This window comes from Pantherophis guttatus, chromosome 1 (assembly GCF_059756535.1).
Source record: "Pantherophis guttatus breed Tessera chromosome 1, ASM5975653v1, whole genome shotgun sequence".
Lineage (NCBI taxonomy): Eukaryota > Metazoa > Chordata > Lepidosauria > Squamata > Colubridae > Pantherophis > Pantherophis guttatus.
Window position 1 is genome coordinate 303,572,965 of NC_142063.1, and position 23,595 is coordinate 303,596,559.

Genomic DNA, 23,595 nt, shown 5'->3' on the forward strand with positions numbered 1-23,595 from the left:
GTGTTAATAATTATGTAAACAAACTATGGTTTCAGGAAGCAACTTTATTTATTCTCATATTCTGGCCCAAGATCTTCTATACAATTCTACTTCCAAGATTAGTTTGTTGCAAAAATGAAGGAATTTGTATTTCTTGGTTCTGTGTGGAAGTTTATACAAGTTGCTTTTCGGGAAAAATAGAAATGAAACCCTAGAAAGTTGCTATAGATCAGTGATGGCTAACCTTTTTGCCATCGCGTGCCAAGAAGGGGGGCATGGGGGAGTTCGCACTTGCGCGCGTGCCCACACCCATAATTCTACATGCCTCACCCTGTGCATGCGCATCCAACTCGCCCTCCCCCCCGCTCCTGGCACGCAATGGCTCGATAGGCCCATTTTTCTTTGTCACCTGGCTCCAGATCCTCTCTATGCATCTGGGGAGGGTGAAAACAGCCTTCCCCACCCCCTCCAGGCCCTCCTGAGGCAGGAAACAGCCTGTTTCCCTACTTCTGGTGGGCCCAAAAGGCCTGAAAATCAGGTGGCCAGCATGTACATATGCGCCAGAGCTGAGCTGGCGTGCCCGATATGGCTACACGTGCCACCTGTGGCACATGTGCCATAGGTTCGCCATCATGGCTATAGATCATGTTGCTTAGATTTACAGTGTATTATTCAATGCTATTACTGCCAATTTCCCCCCCACCCAGTTTTTAATTTTTAAAAAATTTTTTACAAACATATCAACGCGTGAATAGTGTGGCACCTGGGTGTCATACATTCTAATACAAATAAAACTAGTAGAATTAATCAGTTATTACATTCAATCCATTTATATATTTCTAATAATAATACACATTTATATTAAGTTAGTCTGTCATTATTCAATTATTCCATGTTTTCTTGTTATTGCTTTCATCATATAAGTGTATACACTAATATTCCCCCTTCCCCTATTTCTATCTCTTATTCTAACTTCTAGTCATCACACCTATCTAAAAAAAGAGAAAAAGAAAAGCAAATCAGAACAGCAAAAGAGAAATAATCTATCCATCATCTCTTGCCCGCTTCAATACTTTAATTGCTATGTTTTTTTGGCTTGCCTCCGGTATTCCTCTTTTGGATCTTTATCATTGTCTGCATCTGCTTCTTGGCTGTTTAATCCTTTCTCCATGATGTCCTTTATTTTGAAAAAGTAATCCCATCTCCTTCAAAGTTCCACTCATTTCTTCCTTATAAAGCATTTTATTTTGTTTTAAAAAAATAATGTTTGTCCATCAGTCCAAGAACTATTTATTCAATCCTTAAATTGTCCTTCAAGGAGTGCACTAATCACAGTTCTTTATATCCCATAGGTAAACAATCAGTTCCATTTAAATAGTCCCAGAGGTTATCAAAAGCCTCTTTGCGTCCCCTTTACAGGTTCAATCTTCTAGCATAACATTCAGGGGTCTCTTTAATTAAATAGCTTTCTTATTTTCATATTTGAGTCTCCAGTAGTCATGGGGTAGTTAGGAATAATCCAGTAAATATTTTCACAGTCCTTCATATAAGTATTCCCAGACTTGTAATTTTTCCTTTCGTCAGCAGGTGGCACACTCAACTTAAATTTCTGTATTGCTACTAGTCAATTGTCATTTTAGTTGTAAATCAATTATAAAAGCAGAATAAGTTTTGTAAGTAAATGATTCCAGCATTTTAAAATGCCTTCCCAGTATGTCTTCCCAGTTTAAGAGTCCAATTTTCTGTATATTTCAAATTTTATTATTTTTCTCTCTTGTGCCTTTCTCTTTCAGTCTGGTATTTTCTCAGAATGTTTAAATGCCGCTTTAACAAATAATTCTGAGCAAATAGTTTGAAATTATTCCTTGGGGTTAAGTTTAAAATAAAAAGGAATCTTCTCCCCCAGTTCCAGTCACTGTTCATCTACTTCACTCCAGCACCAGTCTTCGTTGTTATTTGGCTGTCCCAGGTGTGTGGCAGCCATCTTTAGGCTGCCTCTTCTTCTTGCCGTGGCTAAGAGGGAAAAAGAACCCTGGGTCAGACAGGAGAGGTGCAACACTCTGCGACCTCACAGGGCGCCCCTCTTTGCTTTACTGCCTCTACTGCCGCTTTGGCTCCTCTCGGAGCCCACAAACAGAGAGAACTCAGCACAGGGAACATGGAGTCCTGTTCCCTGTGTCTGATATCGCTGCAACGTCAACTGGAAGTCTCTATTTAAGTTTATACAAGTTGCTTTTCAGGAAAAACAGAAATGAAACCCTAGAAAGTTGCTATAGATCATGTTGCTTAGATTTACAGTGTATCATTCAATGCTATTACTGCAAATTTCAATGTCAAGGAACTAGACTTTTCTACTTATTTAAGAAAGACTCTGCTTGTTACTTTCCCGTATCTTCTGAATGATCAGACTGCCAGAGTGCTGGATTAGATTACCTTAATCCATCTGGGTTGTTCTTTGATCTGGGCCTGAAACTGAGGAAAGAACAGCAGTGACCCTAGCATATGGTATGTGTGCTATGCATTTTGTTTATGCCTTATTGTCTCTCAATGTCTTTCCCAGCACTGTGTGTGCATGAAAATCAACAAGATGATAAATGAGGCATTAAAGCAATATCACTTAGATTTATATACCGCTTCATAGTGCTTTATAGCCCTTTCTAAGCAGTTTACAGAGTCAGCATCCAGGTCCTCATTTTACCGGCCTTGGAAGGATGGAAGGCTGAGTCAACCTTGAGCCTGGTGAGATTCAATCTGCCAAACTGCTGGCAGCCGGTGATCAGCAGAAGTAGCTTGCAATACTGCACTCTAACCACTGCGCCACTACAGCTCTTATACTGCAAGCCCCAGCCCCTTTGAATGAGCATGCAACATTGATGAAAATAGAAAAGGGTGGGGCTTGTATTATAATGCTCTATTTGGTACATTGGTGATTTTGAGTCATTCCCACCTGCTGGGGAAGAAAGATACACAGAACAGCAAAAGAAAAACCAAATGCATCGCCCCATCTCTCCACCAATCGGGAGCTTTCACATATTCTCTAAAATGTATGAAGAAAGTTCTTGGCTGAACTTCAAGGGAAGGTTGTTTAAAAATGTTCCAAAGTTTCCATATGACAAATACTTTCAACATTTTAAGCATACTCACGACAATGTGCCATTAATGTGCTCTCTAATAACAAACTATACTGAAAAAAAAAACAGTACAGAAAAATACTCCAGGTTGTGAGTATAAAAAAGTTAACAATGGAAATCTATGGCACTGGTACCACTAATGAAAAATGTACTATATCTACATTTCTTAGATAAAGCAGTAATTTGTCCAAACTTTGACAAATAATGGAAACATTGGCTTAATTATTTCTGATTATTTATTTGATTTGTATAACTGCCCATCTCACAATTTTCTGTACCCGTAAAAATAATTACAGAGCTTTGCATTCGTACAGTGACCATTAATGAAATTTGCAGATTTTCTAAAAAGGAACTAACATTTTCAAGGAAATATATACAATATAATACTGGTGAGGATAAGGATTATCTATGGTTTTGGAGTCTGAGCGAATTCTGAACTTTGAAAGAGCTACAGAAATCTGAAATTTAATTGCTGTAGTTGAATCTGGTATCAGAAGTATCCTTATTTTACCCCATTTACATGTGAGAAAAGATTGGAAACTCAATCAAAAACAATTAGAAAAAATGAAGAGTTTTTAGGGATCAGAAGGTTTTTCGAAAAATTACAACTCTTTCTGTTGGCTGACTATAGCTGTTTGTCACCCGTTATAGCTATTGTCTTAGTTTTTTGTGCTAGTTTCCCCTTACTTATAATCCAATCACTCGGTTTTAAAAAACAAAAAAAAAACAAATCTTGAATACATGCACAACTTTATTCTTTGAAGCCAGAATTTTACTGGAATAGATGTGCTGAGGGTAGGTAGCAAAATGAATGCAGACCAGAAGAAATGAAGAAACAGTGATATACCGTATTTTTCGGAGTATAAGACGCACCTTAGTATTTGAGGAGGAAAATAAGAAAAAAAAATCTGCCTCTGCCTACTAGCATCCATCAGTATTCATCTGGCTTGGGTCCTGTCAGTGTGTGAGAGAGAGTTGAGGGCTGTTTGGAAACTGAAACAGTATTTGCTGTGTGAGCAACAAGGAAGGAGACAGCAAGGAGCCTGGGCAATGGAAATCTGTGGTTTAGGTATGCAGCTCTGAGTCTGTGCTAAAGCTGCAAACTAGTATGCTGCTCAAAACTGAAACTGAAATTCCTCTCCTCTGCTTGTGTTTTGCTTGGAAAACCTGCTTTTGGTATTGTATATTTTATTTCATGTGTTATATTATATATAAAGAGAAGTTATTGAATCCTGCTAAATCAATTACTTGTGTGTGCTTTCTGGATGTGATTGCTGCTGCAAACTCTGAGTCCTTGCAGCAAATAGCAAATAGCCAGGTCAGCTTCAGCACATTATTGCAGCCTGATTCAGCACAAGCAACTGATTGGCGGGTGGATCGGCCTTCCGGAATACCCCCAATCAGCTGTTCCAGGCTGCAGGGATTGCCAAAGACCATCACCGCCTCAGTGTCTTGTGTTTATGGCTACATTCAGTGTATAAGATGCACCCAAATTTTCACCCTCTTTTTGGAGGGGGGGGGGAAGTGTGTCTTATACTCCGAAAAATACAGCATATAGTTCACATGTAACTCTTTTATATATATTTTTGTAAGCAGCAAAAGCAACCTTCAGGGTAAAACTAGTGTAAATCTGTAATGGTATAGAAGTCAGTTACATTACACAAAAAGTCCTATTTTTTCACCTTTATTTTCTGACAATAACACAGAATTTAAAACAGGCCCTTTTACAATAATCACAGTATTTCTAACAGAAGCTAATATATAAACAAGTTAATCATCATCGGATGAATGTGACTCCTTTTCACTCCTTAACTTCTCTGCGTAGAATGTGAAGCTTTCCTACAGTAAAAAAAAAAAAAAGCAAGAAACAAAAAGAAAGCAAGAAACTGAAGTGAGAACACAAATAAGCCATATTTTAACATATATACCAAGCAATTTCTGTATCAGAGCCTCAGATTTTTCTCTGTAACAGAATATTTGATATATCTATTCTAACGGCAATGATATTAAAAATATAAGGATATTTTTAATGGGGAAGTATTGTTATTTTGTTATAAATTACAACCATTTGTTCAGCAATATTCAAAGTTATGACAAAACTGAAAAAAGTGACTTAGGACCAGTCTTAAACTTACGACTGTCGCAGTGTCCCGTGGTCATATGATCAAAATTTGGGTGCTTGGCAACCTGCATGTACTTACAATGGCTGCAGGGTCATGTGATCACCATTTGTGACCTTCCTAGCTGATTTCTAACAAGCATAGTCAATGGGGGTAAACTGAATTTGCTTAATGACCATGTGATTCACTTAATAACTGCAGTGATTCCCTTAACAAGCATGGCAAAAAGGTCATACAAAAGCTCATGGAAAAGATTTATAAAGTACAAGCAGTCCTTGCTTAACAATGATAATTGGGAGCAGAATTTCCACTGCAAAGTGACGTGGCGTTAAGTGTGAAATCACACTTACCGCATTGCTTAGTGATAGCAATGCCACTAAGTAATCCTGGCAGTTCCCATTGCTGTCATTAAGTGAGGAACCACTTTGCAACCTCCTGAATTTCAAAAACATAGTCAACCGGAAAGCTTGCAGACAGTCTCAAGTCACAAGCAGGCCAATGGGGAGTAAGTGCTGTGGCGGCATGGGTGTAGCTAGCCAGGAGTGGCTCTAGCCAGATACAGGAGGATATCCTGGTAACAGTTGCTACACGGTGCAAATGTTGCCAGGCCAGGATGGCCAGTGTGAAAGGATGGACAGGTGGCTGCTGTGGTGTGGGTCATGGGGATTGTGTATTCCATAGCCAGGCTCCTCAGAACAAAAAGTGGAAGGAGTGGGAACAACCTGCCACCTTCCCTGCAGGCTTCCCCACTCACTTTGCTTTTGGGGAAGCCAGCAGGGGAGGGCACAATTGGGGACCATGTGACCATGGGATACTGCAACCACTTGAGGTGTGACATTGGCCACTCTCTGGATGTGCCTGGATCACCATTATGTGACTGTGGAATGGTGGGAATTTCAAGTAGTGGTTGTAAGCAATACTTTGTAACTGAACGAACGTTTGTTAATTGAGAACTTTATGTAGTAATCAGTTACAATATACATTAGATCTTATTCTACACTAAAGCATGCAGTAATCATTTAAAGATAAAATATTCTGCAGATGCATGGTAAATCCACACCTGAGCTTGAATCTTTGGCTTAAAAATACAGATCCCCAAAATTTCAGTTCTCCCACTAATGAGATATCACACTGGAGTAAAACAATAAGTGTTCTCTGAGAAACTTTAATCTGAGCAAAATTGAACATGTTTTATTAAAATTTACAAGCACATAGATTTCCCCTCATGAAAATCACTAAGCACTCACAGGAGGTTCAGTGAAAGGAACAGGTTGTCCGAATTCTTTCAGAAGGACTGCCAAACGTTTCAAACACAGGTCATTTAAGTGAATATTTTTTGCTTTCATTTCTTCATACAGAGCTTTACATGAAACTACATCCTTTTCCAAGTCTAAAAAAGAAAAATAAACCAAATAATTTGTAAGTATTTAAAATTATCTTTGTATTCTGTCTGTCTATCTAGTCAGCATGCTTTGTGTTCAGAAATATCTAGCTGCACACTTCACAAAGTCAAGATGTGGTTTGAAAGTATCCAACAGACTCAATTTGTTGCTCTACAGCAGGGATGTCAAAATGGCGGCCTGTGGGAAGGATACTTCACGTGCAGGCCACGCCTGTCCCAGCTCCGCGAAGGGAAAAAATGTTGTGAAACACCACGTGATGGCAACACAACACTGCGAGTTTGACTGTGCTCTACAATAAACCTACTCATCCCAGTGAAAGAATACTGGATTGTAGTGGGGCTACAAGCAAGAATTGATTAATTGGTGTGATTAAACAAAGCTTTGAAAAGCTGATTTAGCAAAATCTCTATTTTTGGAATGGAACTACTCTGTTTCCCCTTAAATAAGACACCCCCTTAATATAAGACCAATCGGGCTTTTGAGCGCATGCACTAAAATAAGACCCCCCCTTGAAAATAAGCCCTCCCCGAAAATATTTAAATGCATGCACAGCCGGTCCCTGCCATTTCCTCTGGTTTCCTCCATGCACCCCAAAATAATAAGACCTCCCTGAAAATAAGGCCAAGTGCTTATTTCGGGGTTCAAAAAAAATATAAGACAGGGTCTTATTTTCAGGGAAACACAGTACTAAGAGGTAAATCAAGTCCCTTGTTCTTATAGTTATTGATCTCAGCTGCAGTAAAGCTTCTACAGAATATGAAACACAAGCCAATCAGAAAAGTGTCAGTGGTACTAAGTGCTACTGCATTCTTTTAAATAGTGATAAGATCGGAGTTTGCTAGGAGATGAAGACATTTACAACCCTGGTTAATGATTCCCATTCAAAAAGTAATAAAATTCCTAAAGAAGGTTTTCTGCTTTGATCATAAATAGCAGAGGTTGCTTTTACACCGAAGCTGTCATCCTCAACCAATTGAGCCCTTACCATACATAGGCTCTACGGAAGTGTCTTTGCAACTCTGACCTCCAACATAACCCTACTAACTCCGATGTTTTCCTACAGAGCTTGTGCAGCAAAACATTTACTGTTGTTTCTTTGCTTCTTCATGCAATAAGTGACAGAAACACTAAACAGTGTTTTGGGAAATTATGCTGAACTGATTTGATTTTCATTTAACTTGTGGTATCTGCTTTTCCAACAGGGAGTTATTCAACTAAAAAGCTTCTATTCCATGGAGGTGTATGCCTCAGATCCCTCCATTTGCTAAGAAGAAACTCCCCACTCACAGCTGCAAGTGTAGAAGTGTTGCTTTCTAACTGTGGGAGGCTTCAGAATCTGCAGAAAGTGATGGTTTAATAAAGGTATAATAGAAATTGTTAACTTCCCATTCCTTTAAAATGGAAGTATCTATTGTATGAAAGAATAGTGAGATTATGTTTAATGGACCGCATAACTGAGACATTTTCTTAGTAATTCTTTATTCTTGGAAGACTAACAATATAAAGAGCTTCTCCTACCTCACCGCCCACCTACACATATGCATCGAGAACAGGACTGCAGAGAATTAGTCTCGATGAAAAAAAAGAATGACTATCTATTGGTTTGCTTCCTTTGCAGGATGTCTGATTTGTATAACTCACTCCCTGGGGAGTTTAAGTAACCCTGATCTACCTCCAAATGCAGTGGGTTTCAGCTCCTGTGACTCCCATCCACATTTCTGTTTCATGAGGAGGTGCTACATTTTTAAAAATGCCAAAATATCATAACATCCAATCCCAAATGTGCTTTTTCAAGAGGCAACTGGGCTTTCTGGTTTTTCTTTGAAGATGTTTCCCTTCTCATCCAAGAAGCTCTCTCAAGAAAGAGACGCGAAAGAGCCTTGGTGGCGCAGCAGACTTAAGTGCTATTAAGTAGCACCAGCTGCCTGCAATTACTGCAAGTTCAAATCTCATCAGGCTCAAGGTTGACTCAGCCTTCCATCCTTTCGAGGTAGGTAAAATGAGGACCCGGATTGTGGGGGCAATAAGCTTTGTATAAAAAAGAGCACCGCTTAGGGGAGGCCGAAAGCCCTACTAAGCAGGTATATACAAAAGTATGAAGGCTATTGCTTAACGCACTGTAAGCAGCCCTGAATCTCCGGAGAAAGGGCGGCATATAAATCGAACCAACCAACAAATAAACAAACAAACAAACAAACAAAATGCAGATATGTAAATTAAATTAAAATGCAGATATGTACACAAAATGTGAAAAAAACTAAACATTAAATCTTACAGTAGCTTTTCAGGAGGTAGTGGAACAATTGGTCTTGATCTTTGAAATCAGGTATCAGGTCCCGTAAAGTCCTGATCTTTTTGCTCTAGAAAAATCACAGGCATAGAATATTAGTGAAATATCTTTCATAAAGATTTAGGGCTAAAGAAAAACAAAAGTGCTACAGTTTGAATCCAGAGATGCTTTCAGCAGAAAAAGCACAATGTGGACAGCTTATTAGAGAAACCAAAGGGCAAAAATATAGGAAACTACCTTGTATCATTATTATAGTTTATTATAAGAAGTTCTCCAGGGTTTCCCACAAATTTTTCCAAAATCTATTTTAGGGATTTAATCTGGGGCACTCTGCCTACAATTTGTGTGCTTTATCCTAAACTACAGTGATTCAAGTTGTAAATCATGCATGTTTAGTCACTTTAGAATCAAAAGAAGGTAAGATGTTCACTGTTTATATTAAATTGGACTATCTCCCTTTTTCTTTTCTCTTCTCGGATTGAGAAAGTTCAATCTTAACATCCCTGTGAGAATGTTCAACAATGCAAATGCTGACATCAGAACACAATTAAGTAAAGATGCTAGAAAGAATATGCTAATTACATTCAATTTTTTTTAAAAAAAGTTTATATACCTGTCCTTTGGTCCTGGATTTCTGTATAATAAAAGCTATGATATAACTCTTTTGTTCACTTATTGCTTTGTTTCTCTTGAAAGAAAAGGGGGGGGGGAGAGAAAAAGAAAGAAAATTAAATGAGCAAAGTAACTGTAATATCTTGATAAATAAAACACACCTTTCAATTAGAAAAGTTCACAATAGCCAATAATATATTATTACTAAAGGCCTTAATGGTCAACCAGTTATTAAAAACCTGGAGAAAGAAACATAGATGGGAGTCTAAGACCTATTTCTTCTTCTTTTTCTGGCAAACGCTATTCTTGGCATTATAAACATTATGTTTGCTGCAAAGGGAGAAGAAAATGAAGAAATGGCTTAACAACCCACAGGAAAGAGATTTAGGACTGTAAAAGAAAGAAAGGGGGGAAGACTATTCTTCTCCAATTATTCTGCCAAGCATTCACAAGTGAGGCAGGGATCATAAGGTTAATTATACATTTAATAAGGTGTCAGAGAGATAACTGCTCGTTTCTTTATAAAAATTAAAATGTACAAAGCAAGTTCTCTTTAAAGTATAATTACCTACACTTACACATACAAAAGGACTGATTTCAATCTCTCTATTTTATAAAAGGCTTTCTCTGCAACAGACAGCCACTGCTCAAGAGACAAAAGTTAAACTCAAAGTTTTTTTTTTGACAGACCCGAAAAATCAAGTGTCTGTCCCATCTCAGAAATTCTATGGAAGGAAAGAAAAGAAAAACAGCAAAGCAGACAATAAAACTAAAACATTGTCTGATTTGCTGCTTTTTAAATTTCTCTCTTGTTTTTTGAAAACTTGAAAAATATACATTGACTTCTCCTCCCGCCTCCAACCCATCAATGTTAAAACCTCTATTCCCCTTTGTTTAGAAGTAGAAATATAAGCAAATCCTATAGATCAGGGGTGAGCAAACTTTTAGCAGCTGAGGTGATTTAAAAAGAAAAAGATTTTAAACATTTGAGGAAGCAGAGCAACATGGTGTTGAAGTACCCTTTAGCTTTCTTTCTGAACCCTTTAATCCTAGTCTGGGTCTGTGTGTGTTTAAGAGAGAAATGACTCAAAACAGATGTGCTGTAAGATAGTTCACAAACCTTTTTATAGTTCATTTTTAAGTTTAAAAAAAAGCTACAAACATGTTTATTTACTGCTGAATTTAATCAGCATAATTTGAGGAGGCTTCAGTAGACACAAAATGGAACTGAGATATAACAGATTACTGTGAAGACACATTAATTCAACAAACTATTAGCAGCAGAGCTGTCCTAATAGGCTGTTGCATGAACTCAGATAATTTTGTGGTAAACGTTAAAATAGGAAAACATTTTTTTTCTTTGTTTTTTGCTCCAAACCTGTAAAGGCCAGAGAAAATGTGTTTTTGAATTTTGCTGTATTTTGTTACCACGATTTAGCAGCGTTAGTAGTATGCGCTCTTCGATTCATGGATTGCTATCCCTCTTCTGCATCATTCATTCACAGATTTATTATCACAACTTAGGATATGAAAATATTTCATGAAAGGCATCTTAAAATAAATAGCATGCAATAGCAAAATGCTATTTCTAATTCTAATTCCATGCCTTAATTAAATAGTGCATTGTGTATTGAAATAAATGGGTCATCTTCCTTGAGAGATAGTCACAAAATACGATCCTAAATCCTTGTGAGTTTATTTGTGAGTATCAGCCTTAATAGTATCTGTACATGATTCTGGACCACAATAGAATTATGATCTGTGCACCAACTGAGAGAGAAAAATATGTAGTCTTTATGGCATTTCTAACAAGCAATATTTTTTTAAAAAAAATCCTTTAAAATATATGTAGGATCCACCATAATTTGGGGCAATGCCAGTGATATTTTTAACTTGAAACTAAAGTTAATGACAGAGGCATATTGCAAACCATTTTAAAAAGTCATTATAGCTTTTATAACTGTCAGTGCTAAGAGATGAGAAACTTAAGACACTGTTCAACACATTGTTCAAAATTCCCATGGAATTGTTTAAAACTAATGGAATTAGTTACAGAAGATCTATATTAATACCATCTCTTAGTGTATTTTTCACTAATTTGGACAATATTTATTGCTGTCTTCAGAGGACTCACACTTCATCCTTTAAGAATATGAACTAAAGAGCTGCGTTAAAGCAAAGGAGACAAAAAATAACCAGGTTCTATGGCATTCAATTTCCAGCCCACCATAACATGAACAATATGTTTCTGAAGAACAAAAAGAGGACAAAGAAAAAAACTAATAAATGATGCCTCAGTCTTAGCATTTGGGATTTTGAGACAGAGAGGCCAAGACAGGTTGCTTGGTTCTTCCTTCCTTTCGATCTTAACACAGTAAAGAGGTCCCTTGACAATCTTAAGAATCGTAAACCAGATATTTTGCTTTGGTAAATCCGATCAGTGATGCCCTATTACGGTAATTTTGCGCAAAGCTGTATATACAGAGAGCCATTAGGCATATTCTTAGTACCAGTAAGATAATGTAACACGCTGAAATATTTGAATTAATTTTAAATGAAACTAAAAATATTTTACATGTATATTTATAAAAAACCAAAACAAAAAACCCAGTTCTAATTTTATGACATAAAAATGTGTCTTCTAAAATATATCAGTGATACAAAGTATATGCAGCTAACTATTCAATCGTCTTCAAAAAAACCAAGAAATGTTTTAAGAACATCACTCCGAATCTGCTCACTGATTTTCCATGTACAAATCCATATTGTTTCTTGAGCAGAAATTAAACAAAATTTAACATTCTAGATAAGCTATTCATAATGATAATGAGGTCCATTGAAAGCCAACAGAACTCTTCAACTACTAGATGATGACCAAACCCTAAAGTTCTTTTAATTTTATAAGCAACAGACAAAAGCCTTCCTTTTACCACACAGTCCTATTACCTAATCTCCCCAGATGCCGCAAAACATTCTGATTAGAAGAGGAGGTGTTTTTCTTTCAATGTCCTCTTTAAAGTATTTAGCAGCTAAGCAAGAACAAGCAGTGGGTTTTTTTTATCAGATACTGGAAGCAGGCTTCTGTTTGACAGAGGGAGCTTATACGAAGCCCACAATTTGCTGGATCATTGTGGTTGTCTGACTGCCACCTGCTGGGAAAGTCAGCCTGCTGAAGCCTGTTTGTGTACATTCCCAGTGCCAGCTCTTATCACTCAGTTTGTTCTGCATTTTTCTCAGCTCTATATTTAGCCCTGTTAAAGTAGCGCAAACATGGTCATCCTATTCCCCGAAGACTGCCAATTCTAAAAGGGAGAGAATATGGTTCACTGCATTTGTCAGTTAACATGCCAGATTAATTGCTTTTTTTTTTTTAAAAAAAAAAACCTCCTTTCAACACTTCAGCAATTGAAAAGCTAAGGAAACCACTGTTTGAAAAATAAAACCCCATTTTTGCTTGAAAGTAGTTGGATAATGGTAAACCATGTTCACTGTCTGAATGTTTAATGTTAATTTTCCATTAAGCATAGACAAAAAATCCTTTATCAAAAAAATACAACCTAAACACACCCGTTTAGATTCATATTTGATTCTGGCATATTCTTTTACCTGTAGAAGAAGCTCAGCATCATTCATGTTTTCTTGTTCTATGTACTGAAGGAAAAGGTTTGTAACAGGCTTATAAATTCCAAACTGATTTGCCAATCTTTCAGCCATGGCACTCACTGTAAAACAAATAAAGAAATATGCATAAATATGGGGGAAAATAAGGCTTATTAACATAAGGCTTTGTAAGAGAAATCACTGAAGCTGGGAAAGAAAAGGCAGTATTTCAAAATTGCTAAAACTGCAAATGGATTTCGCAATGCAGGGGTAACCCATAGGAAATGGTAAAAATGTCAACATCTGCATCACATATTAGAGAAAACTTTGATTGGACCAACCTGACTTTTTATCATCTAAAAAAAGGGAAAAAGAAGTTATTCCTTCAGTTTTGAAATGTGAGAAGAAGTGGTTCAAATAACTCAGACACATCATCTTAATAAATTCAATGGTAATTAAGGATGGGCTGTTTGCTTATCCAGTTTTCAAGTTTCTGTATCCTAACCCCTAATTTTCTAATATTAAACCCATTAAATGAAGCTGTATGTTGATATTGCTTTTTTGATTATATTTTGTAAGAGGGCTGACAAGGTTATGTATAAGCATTTTAAAAATGCAGGCCCTTCAAATTCGGGTGTTTCAGCCACCTTAATTTACTTTATGTTTCACAGTTCACTGTTGGGCAACTCTGGATGGCTTATACCATAAAACAGCAATAAAGCAATTAGAAGATTAAAATTAAAAGATTAAAAAGTAACAAAACAAGCTAAAAAAGAATTAATTTATAAACAGGGTACAGGCTTCCAATTGTAATATTTTTAATGGCGGTTTATCAATTTTTGCTACTTTTTAATTCATAGCATATTTTATTGTTTTAAACTTTTTATGTTATAAACCACATTGTAAAAATATGCTATAAATTAAAAAGTGGTGATTACACCCTTCAACTTGAACTGATGATCAGTTTAACTGTGCTTTTAAAAACTTTTTATATTCAAATAGTTCCATTTGATTTTTTATTTTTGTCTATTGGCTGCCTTGAGTACTCTTCAGATTGAAAGGTTGAAGCAAAAACAGAAGTAATGAATAAATGAACATCTATTATCAATAAAGAATTAAAACTACCAGCACCACAATCCTACACTATTACCGGTAGGATTATATATTTCATTCTGCCTCCGTTGTGGGCAGAGAGATCTCATCTCAGAATTCTATTTCCCAGCTATCATAGAAATCACCTGGGATTCTTCTCCCCCAATGTCAAAAAGCCTCTTGCTGTCCAACCCTGCTCTGGAAAACATGCAGCCCAGCATTTACCGTATTTTTCGGACTATAAGACACATCGGAGTATAAGACGTACCAAGATTTCGAAGAGGAAAACAAGAAAAAAAATAGTTTTTGGCCTCCACGCGTCCGGGTCTTGCCCTCCCTGACCCCCAGAAGCACTCTGCAGGTCTTCCAAACCCTCTGCGTGTCCTATTTTTGCGAAAAATGGGATGCGCAGAGGGTTTGGGAGGCCTGCAGAGTACTCTGGGGGCTGGGGACGGCAATGTGTGACGCGTGGGGGGTTTGAGAGGCCAAAAACAGGGCCATTTTTGGCCTCCAAACCCCCCTGCGCCCCGTTTTTGCCCTCCCCAGCCCCCAGGAGCATTCTGCAGGCCTCCCAAATCCTCTGCGCATCCCATTTTTTGCAAAAATGGGCCTGTTTTTGGCAAAAACAGGATGCGCGGTGCAGGGTTTCAGGAGGCCAAAAATGGTTGTATTTGGTGTATAAGACGCACCAACAATTCCACCCTCTTTTAAAGGGGGGGGGAAGTGTGTCTCATACTCCGAAGAGTATGGTAGTAAAGGTGATCACCTAGTCAATGTTTTTCAAACTTGGCAACTCTAGGATGCATGGACTTCAACCCCTAGAATTCCCTAGCTCCGAAGTCCAAACATTTTAAAGTTGTCAAGTTTGAAATATATTCATGTAGGCTGTTTGTGGCAGGTAAGATTTCATTATAAGTGATGTTACTTTTGAAATTAACACAAAATGAGCTATATAAGGCTTAAAAATGCTGCTTGCTTCAAGAACTGACCAAGTAGGAAAGATTTACAGAAGCAGCTACTGAAGTTTTTTGTAAACCAGTGGATTTTTTTTGCTACACTAACTTACGTTTTTCCAAAGCTGTTTCTTCTTTGTCTTCTATCACTTTTTTGAATACAAAGGATAAGTTAGCCTCTTCAGTCAGTTGTCTAGAAATGAATTTCTCCTCAATGTATTCTGTGGCAGCATCGCAGTTATTGCTGGTGAAAGTAAAAAGCTGCATTAGCTAAGTTGCTAACGTTAGAGTTCATATGCCAATAAAGCAAGACCATGAATGTTTTATTCTATTACTACATTAATATTACACAGAATAGCAATGTTAAAAGTACTTATCAATCCACTCATGCAGATACTGTTATAACACAAAGTGAAACACATTTATGGCCGAGTGCATAACATCAGCACTAATGCCATTTCCTTCATAAATGAACTATAACCTTTTATATTGTTGAATAACATTACTTTTTTGGTAACAGAACAAAATAACACATGGGTTAGTTGTCTTTGAAATATGGGGAAGTAAAAATTAAAAAAATATCCCCAGGAAACAAAAATTACAGGAAAAAACAGCATGTTTATAATTATTAAATACTTCTTGACTTTTCCATAGTTACCTTTTTGGATGTAGACACAACTATATTAAATGTGATATGCTCACCAGTGTCTGTAACAACCAGGCTGATATCAAAATGAAGATACCTGTGTCATGATATCATTGCAGAAAGGATAGAATTTATGTCACAATATCTGACACAACTATGTTGGCCTCATCATTTGCATCATAATGAATATATGAAATTTGCACCTTCGTGTCCTTCTATGCCTACTCATGGATAGGCTTAATGGTTTTTTTTACGTATTCTTTTACTTTCTAGTGTAATAGAAATGGCAATATATGATGAAAGTACTGTAGCCATAAAAAATAAACACAACTTATTGTGCCTTTGATTTTAAAGAGCTGGAGACAGCTGACATGATGTCTGAATTGATAAAAACGGACTACAGCAAATAAATAAGATAACTGGACTATAAAATGGCAAAAAGTTTGTACTGATTGTTTGTTACCATGTTCTTCTACCTGACACAACCTTATATGTGTACCTTGGACTTTTCTTGATGTTAAACTGATGTTTAAAAGAAAAGATTGGTCCTTTAAGCATTTCCAAAAGACTACCTAGTTTTTTAAACTGCTTTTCATGAAGGATTTTGGATACTATGGTATTAAGAATTTGTAAAACTTATTTCTCCTTAGAAGGATGGAGGAAACTGTCGTGCGACCACACTCTCAACAATCTTCGCCACAAAGTGAAGGTTGGAGACAGGACGATAGTTGGCTAATACTGCCGGGTCCAGGGAAGGCTTCTTGAGGAGAGGCCTCACCACCGCCTCTTTCAAGGCCATGGGGAAGTAACCCTCACTCAACGAAGCGTTAATAATTCCCTGGAGCCAGCCTCGTGTAACCTCCCGGGAAGCCAGTACTAACCAGGAGGGACACGGATCCAGTAAACATGTGGCCGCACTAAGTCTCCCCAGAATCCTGTCCACGTCATCAGGGGTCACAGAGTCAAACTCTTCCCAGATAACGTTCTCAAGACTATTCCTCACCACCCTGCCCAAATCTACCCAGTCAGAGTCCAAATCCCCCTGGATCTGAGTGATTTTGTCATACAGATATTGTCGAAATCCTCGGCCCTGCCTTCCAAGGGGTCCTCCCGTGCTCCCGCGTGGAGCAGGGAACGGGTCACCCTGAACAGGGCGGCCGGACGATTCTCTGATGACGCAATAAGAGCGGAAAAGTAATTAAACTATGCCGCTTTTATCGCCACTAAGTAGGTCTTAATATGTGACCTTACCAGTGTTCCGTCAGATTCAGTGAGAAATACAGGTACTCACAATCTTTAGGCTAATCTTTCATTATTCTGCATTATAACAGGTGTGCAAAGCAATTTTAACACACCTGTACAACTTACTGCTATAAACAGGTATGCACTATGCTGTGAATTACAGTATTAGCAAGAGTTAGTTTACGTCAACGTTTCATTCAGGTAGACAGAATTTTATAAACATGTATGTGTTTGATATGAGAGTCAGTTTAGTGTAGCGGTTGTCAGGCTAGAACCTGGGAGACCAAGAATTCTACTCCTGCATGAAGACAGTTGGGTGACCTTGGGCCAGTCACTTTCACTCAGTCCTAGGAAAGATGCAATGGCAAACCACTTCTAAGAAAACTTGCCAAGAAAACTGCAAGGACTTGTTCAGGCAGTCTTACAAGAATTGGACACAATTAAAGGGGGGGGGGGAGTTTGATATCATTAGCCTATTGGAAAAGTTCACTTATCCAATAACCTGCATTTTTTGCATTTTATTAAACAGATTCCATCATTCATTGTTTCTAGGCAAGAATCTTCAATGGCAGCCAATTCAAGTATTTAACTATTACGAAGAAAAGATTATTGATAAGACAACAAGATCACCGTGACACTACTTCCCTACTAGTACAAAGAAGTGGTACCAATTATCGAATTACCTACTTTTTGATGTGAGCCAACGCAGTGTTGTTGATGAAAAGCATTTTTGGTACTTTAAGAATCCCATGGAGGGGTTCTATTAATTTTTCAATTTCCCTTATACTCTCTTCATCTCCCTTCTGAGCGAATGCCTGAACAAGACGAATAATTGCTAGTTGACTGGGTATCCTACCATTTTTAAGAAGTGCATCAAGGGAGGACATTGCTTCTGTTGAACAGATTAAAAAAGAAACGTTATTCAAAACATTAGATCTTGATATTACATTGCATATTCATAAATCTAATTAATGAGAGAAGGAAAAATCTTACCAATTCTTTTGTTCAACCCACCATAGTTTTTTTAGACTGTTTACCGAAAGCAATTATATGTTGTTATGTATATCTTGCATGTAAGATTTTGATGTCCACATTTCCAAGACTACTTTCTTATCACTAAATAGTTAACAGTCACTATAAGCCATCATGCATATTAGATAGGAAAAGTACCGTTTCCATACCCTACCTCCTCAAGCACCATTTTTCTAGATTTGTGAAGCTTTTTTTTAATGGGGTTTTTTTAACCACCAAGATGTATTTATATCCTGCACTAGCATCTTGGAGGGGTTCAACAATAAAAAGTGGTGGGTTCACTGTTAAGTATACAGTTAGCTCACAATCAGTAGTGGTCACCTACAATAACTTTCAGTCCAACATTTGATATTAGCTATTGAAAATGGCAACATGAAAAATAAAATCATCACTTTATTATGTATTCTACCGAATTTTTCATGATGAAAGTCTCCACCATATATCAAAACACCCTAATCTGTTTTGCTTAGTCTTAAGTGTAGGTCCTGTAGCTAACAGTAACAGTAGAAAACTTAAAACTCTGCCAACTTTCCTTCCAAAATTTTTTGGGAAAAGGCGTATGGAACACATTTATAGCTAATCATATTATAGTTAAGCTGCATTCTTATCTTACAATAATAGACATAGAAAATTTAATGTGATATCTAAACAGGAAAACAGAAACATTCTGTGGTGATAGAGAGCATCATATGGTAAAGGAAAACACAACCCAACAGTTTGACTTCAGGTGAGTGGATCCTTGGTGCCTGGCCATGCCTCCATCCTCATCAATAATGAACAGGTACAGCAGCTATTTTATTAGAGCACCCAGAACATTTTTTCAAAATACTAAATGTTCCCACTGACCACAATTACTTACCTATCCTAAATAATTAACAGTGAAAATTAAACTTCTGATGCTCTGTCCCCCACAAGCCACACTGATATAGGTAAAAGGAATTGGTTCATGTATGTGTGTATGTACGTATACACACAGAAACACATATGGATACCAAGAATGAAAAGGTAATATTAGAACATGATAATTAGATGAAGAGCAACATGTATTTATTTTACTATCTTGTGTGTGTGTGTGTGTGTGTGTGTGTGTATGTATGTATGTATGTATATGTATATGTATATGTGTATGTGTGTGTGTGTATGTATATCTATAAGTGTGCATGTGTACATACATATACATATCATCATTTTAGCCATTGTCTTATCCATTGCAGGATAAAGGCCTCTTCCGCATGTTTCCAACCAATACGGTTTTAAGCTTTCTTTTGCAATTGGGTCTGCAAAACTTGCTGATGTTGTCAATCCATCTTGTTTAAGTCTTTTTTGTAGACAATTTTTATCAAGTGGAATTCATTCTATGATTGCCTTCGTCCACCTGCCATTAGTTCTTCTTGCTATGTGACCAGCCCATTTCCATTTCCGTTCTATTTAATGATATTGTATATATATATATATCTCCAGAATCTCAAGACTAACATTTTTCCAATAAATCTTTGATTTATTGGAGTTGGGATAAGGAGGATCAGTTCCCATTTAAATCAATGTCTATTAAATCAAACTGAAGTAATGTAACATTATATAACTGATGTTTTTATACTAACTTGTATCATTTTGTAAAAACATAGATTATATAATTAGAGAAAAGATGTAAAAAATTGTTTAGGCTGCTTCAGATAAATAATTGGAGATGAAATCTTTAAAAAGAATTGTTGCATCTAAAGATCACTAAATGGAGATCCAGAAAAATCAAGGTTTCACTATAAAAATGTGACTATTTTCTTAATGACTATAATTTAGACTCGGTTTATTAAGATCTGATGTGTATGTATAATTGACCAAGGTCATAATTCTCCCTATTTTAGTTACAATGGCTATATATTAATTTTCATGTTAAAAATTCTGATTATTACTTATTAAAATCCCATGGAAGCAATAAAAACAATCAATACAAAATGAACATATTGCACCACTATTGTATGAAATTAACTCAAGGCCAAACACCTGCTGAGGCAGCAATTCTCTGGCTAGGTTTTGAAAGATCTATAAATTAGAGGCCATCTCCAGGAGAGAGTGCTCCATAAAATGGAGGCCTGTTGCTGGACCCATGCCAGTAAATCCTCTAAGGATGGGGACCTGCAACAGGCTCTCTTTTAGGGGAATGAAGGGGTCAGAGTCAGTTTCAGCAAGGTGTTGCCTGACATATTCTCACACTGCACCGTAAAGAGCTTTAGAAATAGTAACTAGTACTTTGATTTGGGCCTAGAAGACAATTTTGAAACCACTGCAGTGACTGTACAATTAGTGTTTTTTTTGCCCGGCACAAATAATCCATCCAATTTTAAGGCTACTACAATGTGGAGCCCCACATTGTAGTAGGCTATCTGGGAATGATCAAGGCATGAATTACCTTCAGTGGAGCATCCTTAGCCTAGGTAGATCATATCAGCACATCGAATTAAGTATTTTTAAAATACAGATTCCACTGGACTTCCAATTTCAGTTCTATAGTTTTTATACAAGCTTCCCTGCTCTGCTCTAAAGAATAAAAAATTGGCTAGATAAGTAAAGCACAGCACAGAGAAACAGGATTAATGCACTCAGTACTGAGAAAATGATCTCAAGGTTTGCAAGTGTTTCATTAGCCATTGCTGAGGGCAAGCCAGGAGGTATCCAGCAAGAGAAAGGGAAAGGGAAAGGGAAAGGGAAAGGGAAAGGGAAGCAGACACATCTGTAGAAATCAGAGGTCAAATATAAGCAAAGAAGTTCAAGTTCAATAGTTTGAAGCAGGAAGTCTCTGCCAATCTGTCTGCAATCTTTTACTGCTTCCTTTAGTTGCTGTCCAAGAGAAAGCCAAAAAAGCAAATTATGGGAGAACAGCAAGATGCCTTGTTATGCTTTAGAAATTTTGCTTAAGTACTGGTCTCAAGGGAAGGTAGAGAGGAGAAGCTATTCTCCCAGTGACTCTTCTCAATACTTTGAGATTCAGGATATCATGTCTGGCATTATAGGGTCATGGCAGCTGATTGATGGGCAATTATTTCTGATGAAAGGATTCCCTGGGGATAATCACTTGGGAACCACATGGAGCTTAAGCAGAACTTAAGTAGGACCAAAGCAAAATATGGACAGGCCACCCACAGCTTTTCTTACATTTTTTTCATCTCCTGATAATCTTTGTTTCTGTGCTGTTTCAGACACCTTCACTTCTTCCCACACCATAGACCACTAAAGGACAGGCACTTCTTATCAGAGTTCTGAACTTGTACAGTTTAAAGGACTCTTTTAATTAAGCCAAGAACTGTATAATGTTATCCAACTCCGATATATTTAAACTAAGTTATATTCTTCAGAGAATTCATGAAACTAAATGATTTAGCAATAGTCCTGCTACCTTAAAGAAGGTTATTTGCTAAACTAGGACTAAAAATGAAATAAAATATGGAAACGATGCATTTAATCATATGATGGAAAACACAAAAGACATTTTCATCAGCAATCCGTAACAACTGTGGTATAAAATTGTAATTTGTGAAAGTTCAGTGATCCCAAACCTGACTGGCCTTCTTGCTATGTGAAAACCAGTAGATTCTGAGGGAAGATGTTCAAGATGAATCTAAACTAGATTCAAATAAATGAATATAGAATAACAGTAAAATTGTCCACCACTGCATTCACAAGCATTTACACTGTTTAGCCGAAACTGCTGTTACCATGCAAAGTAAAGTTTACAAAAAGCACAAAAGGACAATGTATGTTTTATTACTGCTGGCATTGAGAACTATTAAAAGTATTCGATTAAGTTTTTAAAAAATAAGTACTATAAACATTTAGTGCACAGCCACTCACATTTAACACTCAATTTAACTCACTTGATATCTGGTGCTACAAACACATTGTGCAGGAAGAAACTGCTGGGAATTGTTTCAGATGCTCTAAGGTATGTTAATTTCCAAAGCAAAATGAATTGTGCTGTGAATTTTAACGCATTTGAAAGCCTGTACTTTTTCTCGTTCTGGAACACAAATTTTGCATGTCTGAAGAGCTGTGATTCATCTTAAGAAAACCCATCTTGTGTTAAATGGAACGGAAACTGGACTAAGTGGTCAAATGACAAGTACATTCATATTCAAGCTGTATTATAAATGCATGTACAGTAATTTACGTCTCTCAGCTACCACAAAAGGCGCTTGATAAGCAGGTAATTTGCTAAATGGACTCCTTTATCCAAGTATTCGAAGGGCGTTACAAGAAAAATCTGCAGAGGCATTAATGTGACGTAAAGGTCAAGCATTGTGACATACCTTTCAAATAATCCCGCCTAACTTGCGTTAAGATGAGGAGGCTGCTGGCAGCATCGTTCAGCACGAAGCCCTTGATGTGGTTCTCAGCGCTAAAAGAAGCAGACATTTAGAAAGGAATTACTGACATGCTTCTGATACGATAATAAATGGTTGAGCACCAAGGTGAAATTATAAAAACTACTGTTCGTATGTTAAAAATATTGCTGCAAAATATCGACCTGGAGACAGCTTTTGTGTTATCCTGTCAATGGTTATAGAAGGATAATTTTTTTGTGCATTCTGACAGATGACAAAGTTGGAAATGAGCAACAAAAGAAACAAAGTACAAGATTTTTTTAAACAATCGGTTCAGATTCTTGAATGCTGACATATTACATGACGAAAATAACTGCATGCCCACTATTGTTCTGCTGTATCCTAAGCGGGATACTTTGTTCTTCTTTTTAAAACAGTCACCATAATTATAAAATGTAAAACCATTCTTCCTGCATTGAGCACAGTATATTTTAAATACAAATCAAAGGGATATTATGAACCAGTTCTGTATAATTTGGTTGATTTAATTTTCAAATTTTTGTCATCTAGACATATGCAGAATTAAAAAAAACTTTATATATTACTCTGCGGTCCTATAACTAAATTGCATCATTCATTAATTCTGTAATTTAAAAGGCAAAAACAAAATAAAAATGAACAACTTCACTTACCAGAAACTGCAAGAAATTAGCTTTACTAATATTTAAATCCTTTTGGGGGGGAAAAAAACTTTGAACAAGCTGATCAGAAAACCTTTTTCTATTTTAATGTCCATGGCTTTAAATGGTCCCCACATAATTAAATATAGACTTTACTCTTAAAATTCCCCCTGAGAGGAGTAAATACAAGGCTGACATTTGCTGTATCAACAATCAGATTAAACCACAGGGATCATCTTGTGAGAAACAACAGAAGAGCCCACCTTTCTGAATTCATGAACTAAGCGGATTAGGAAATAAACAGAGTCATTGCTAAATTATTCTCCCCAATCTCAAGAAAATCCTCCGCTAAATTCATAATATGACCTTCCTCTCAGTCACTTTCAGCTTCTGGGCCCTCAGGATTTCCTTACTCTTCCAAACCAATCCGCTTAATCTCTGCCTAAGCCCTCATTGCTCTTTTTTTTCTTTTGCCCCATCTGTCAAAACCTGTAAGTCA

General features: G+C 37.0%; 1 protein-coding gene across 1 annotated transcript in view; it reads right to left on the reverse strand.

Annotated features, from left to right (window-relative positions):
• Positions 1-3,328: 3,328 nt before the first annotated feature.
• The window catches only part of LRPPRC (leucine rich pentatricopeptide repeat containing), a 96,197-nt gene continuing 75,930 nt past the window's right edge, over positions 3,329-23,595 (reverse strand). The window contains exons 30-37 of the mRNA XM_034427671.3: positions 22,402-22,490; positions 17,756-17,960; positions 15,294-15,424; positions 13,142-13,257; positions 9,537-9,611; positions 8,909-8,993; positions 6,478-6,620; positions 3,329-4,949 (exon numbers count right to left, since the gene is read on the reverse strand). Coding sequence (XP_034283562.2) covers positions 4,881-4,949; positions 6,478-6,620; positions 8,909-8,993; positions 9,537-9,611; positions 13,142-13,257; positions 15,294-15,424; positions 17,756-17,960; positions 22,402-22,490 — 913 coding nt within the window. The 3' untranslated portion in view covers positions 3,329-4,880. The remainder of the gene's footprint in view (positions 4,950-6,477; positions 6,621-8,908; positions 8,994-9,536; positions 9,612-13,141; positions 13,258-15,293; positions 15,425-17,755; positions 17,961-22,401; positions 22,491-23,595) is intronic.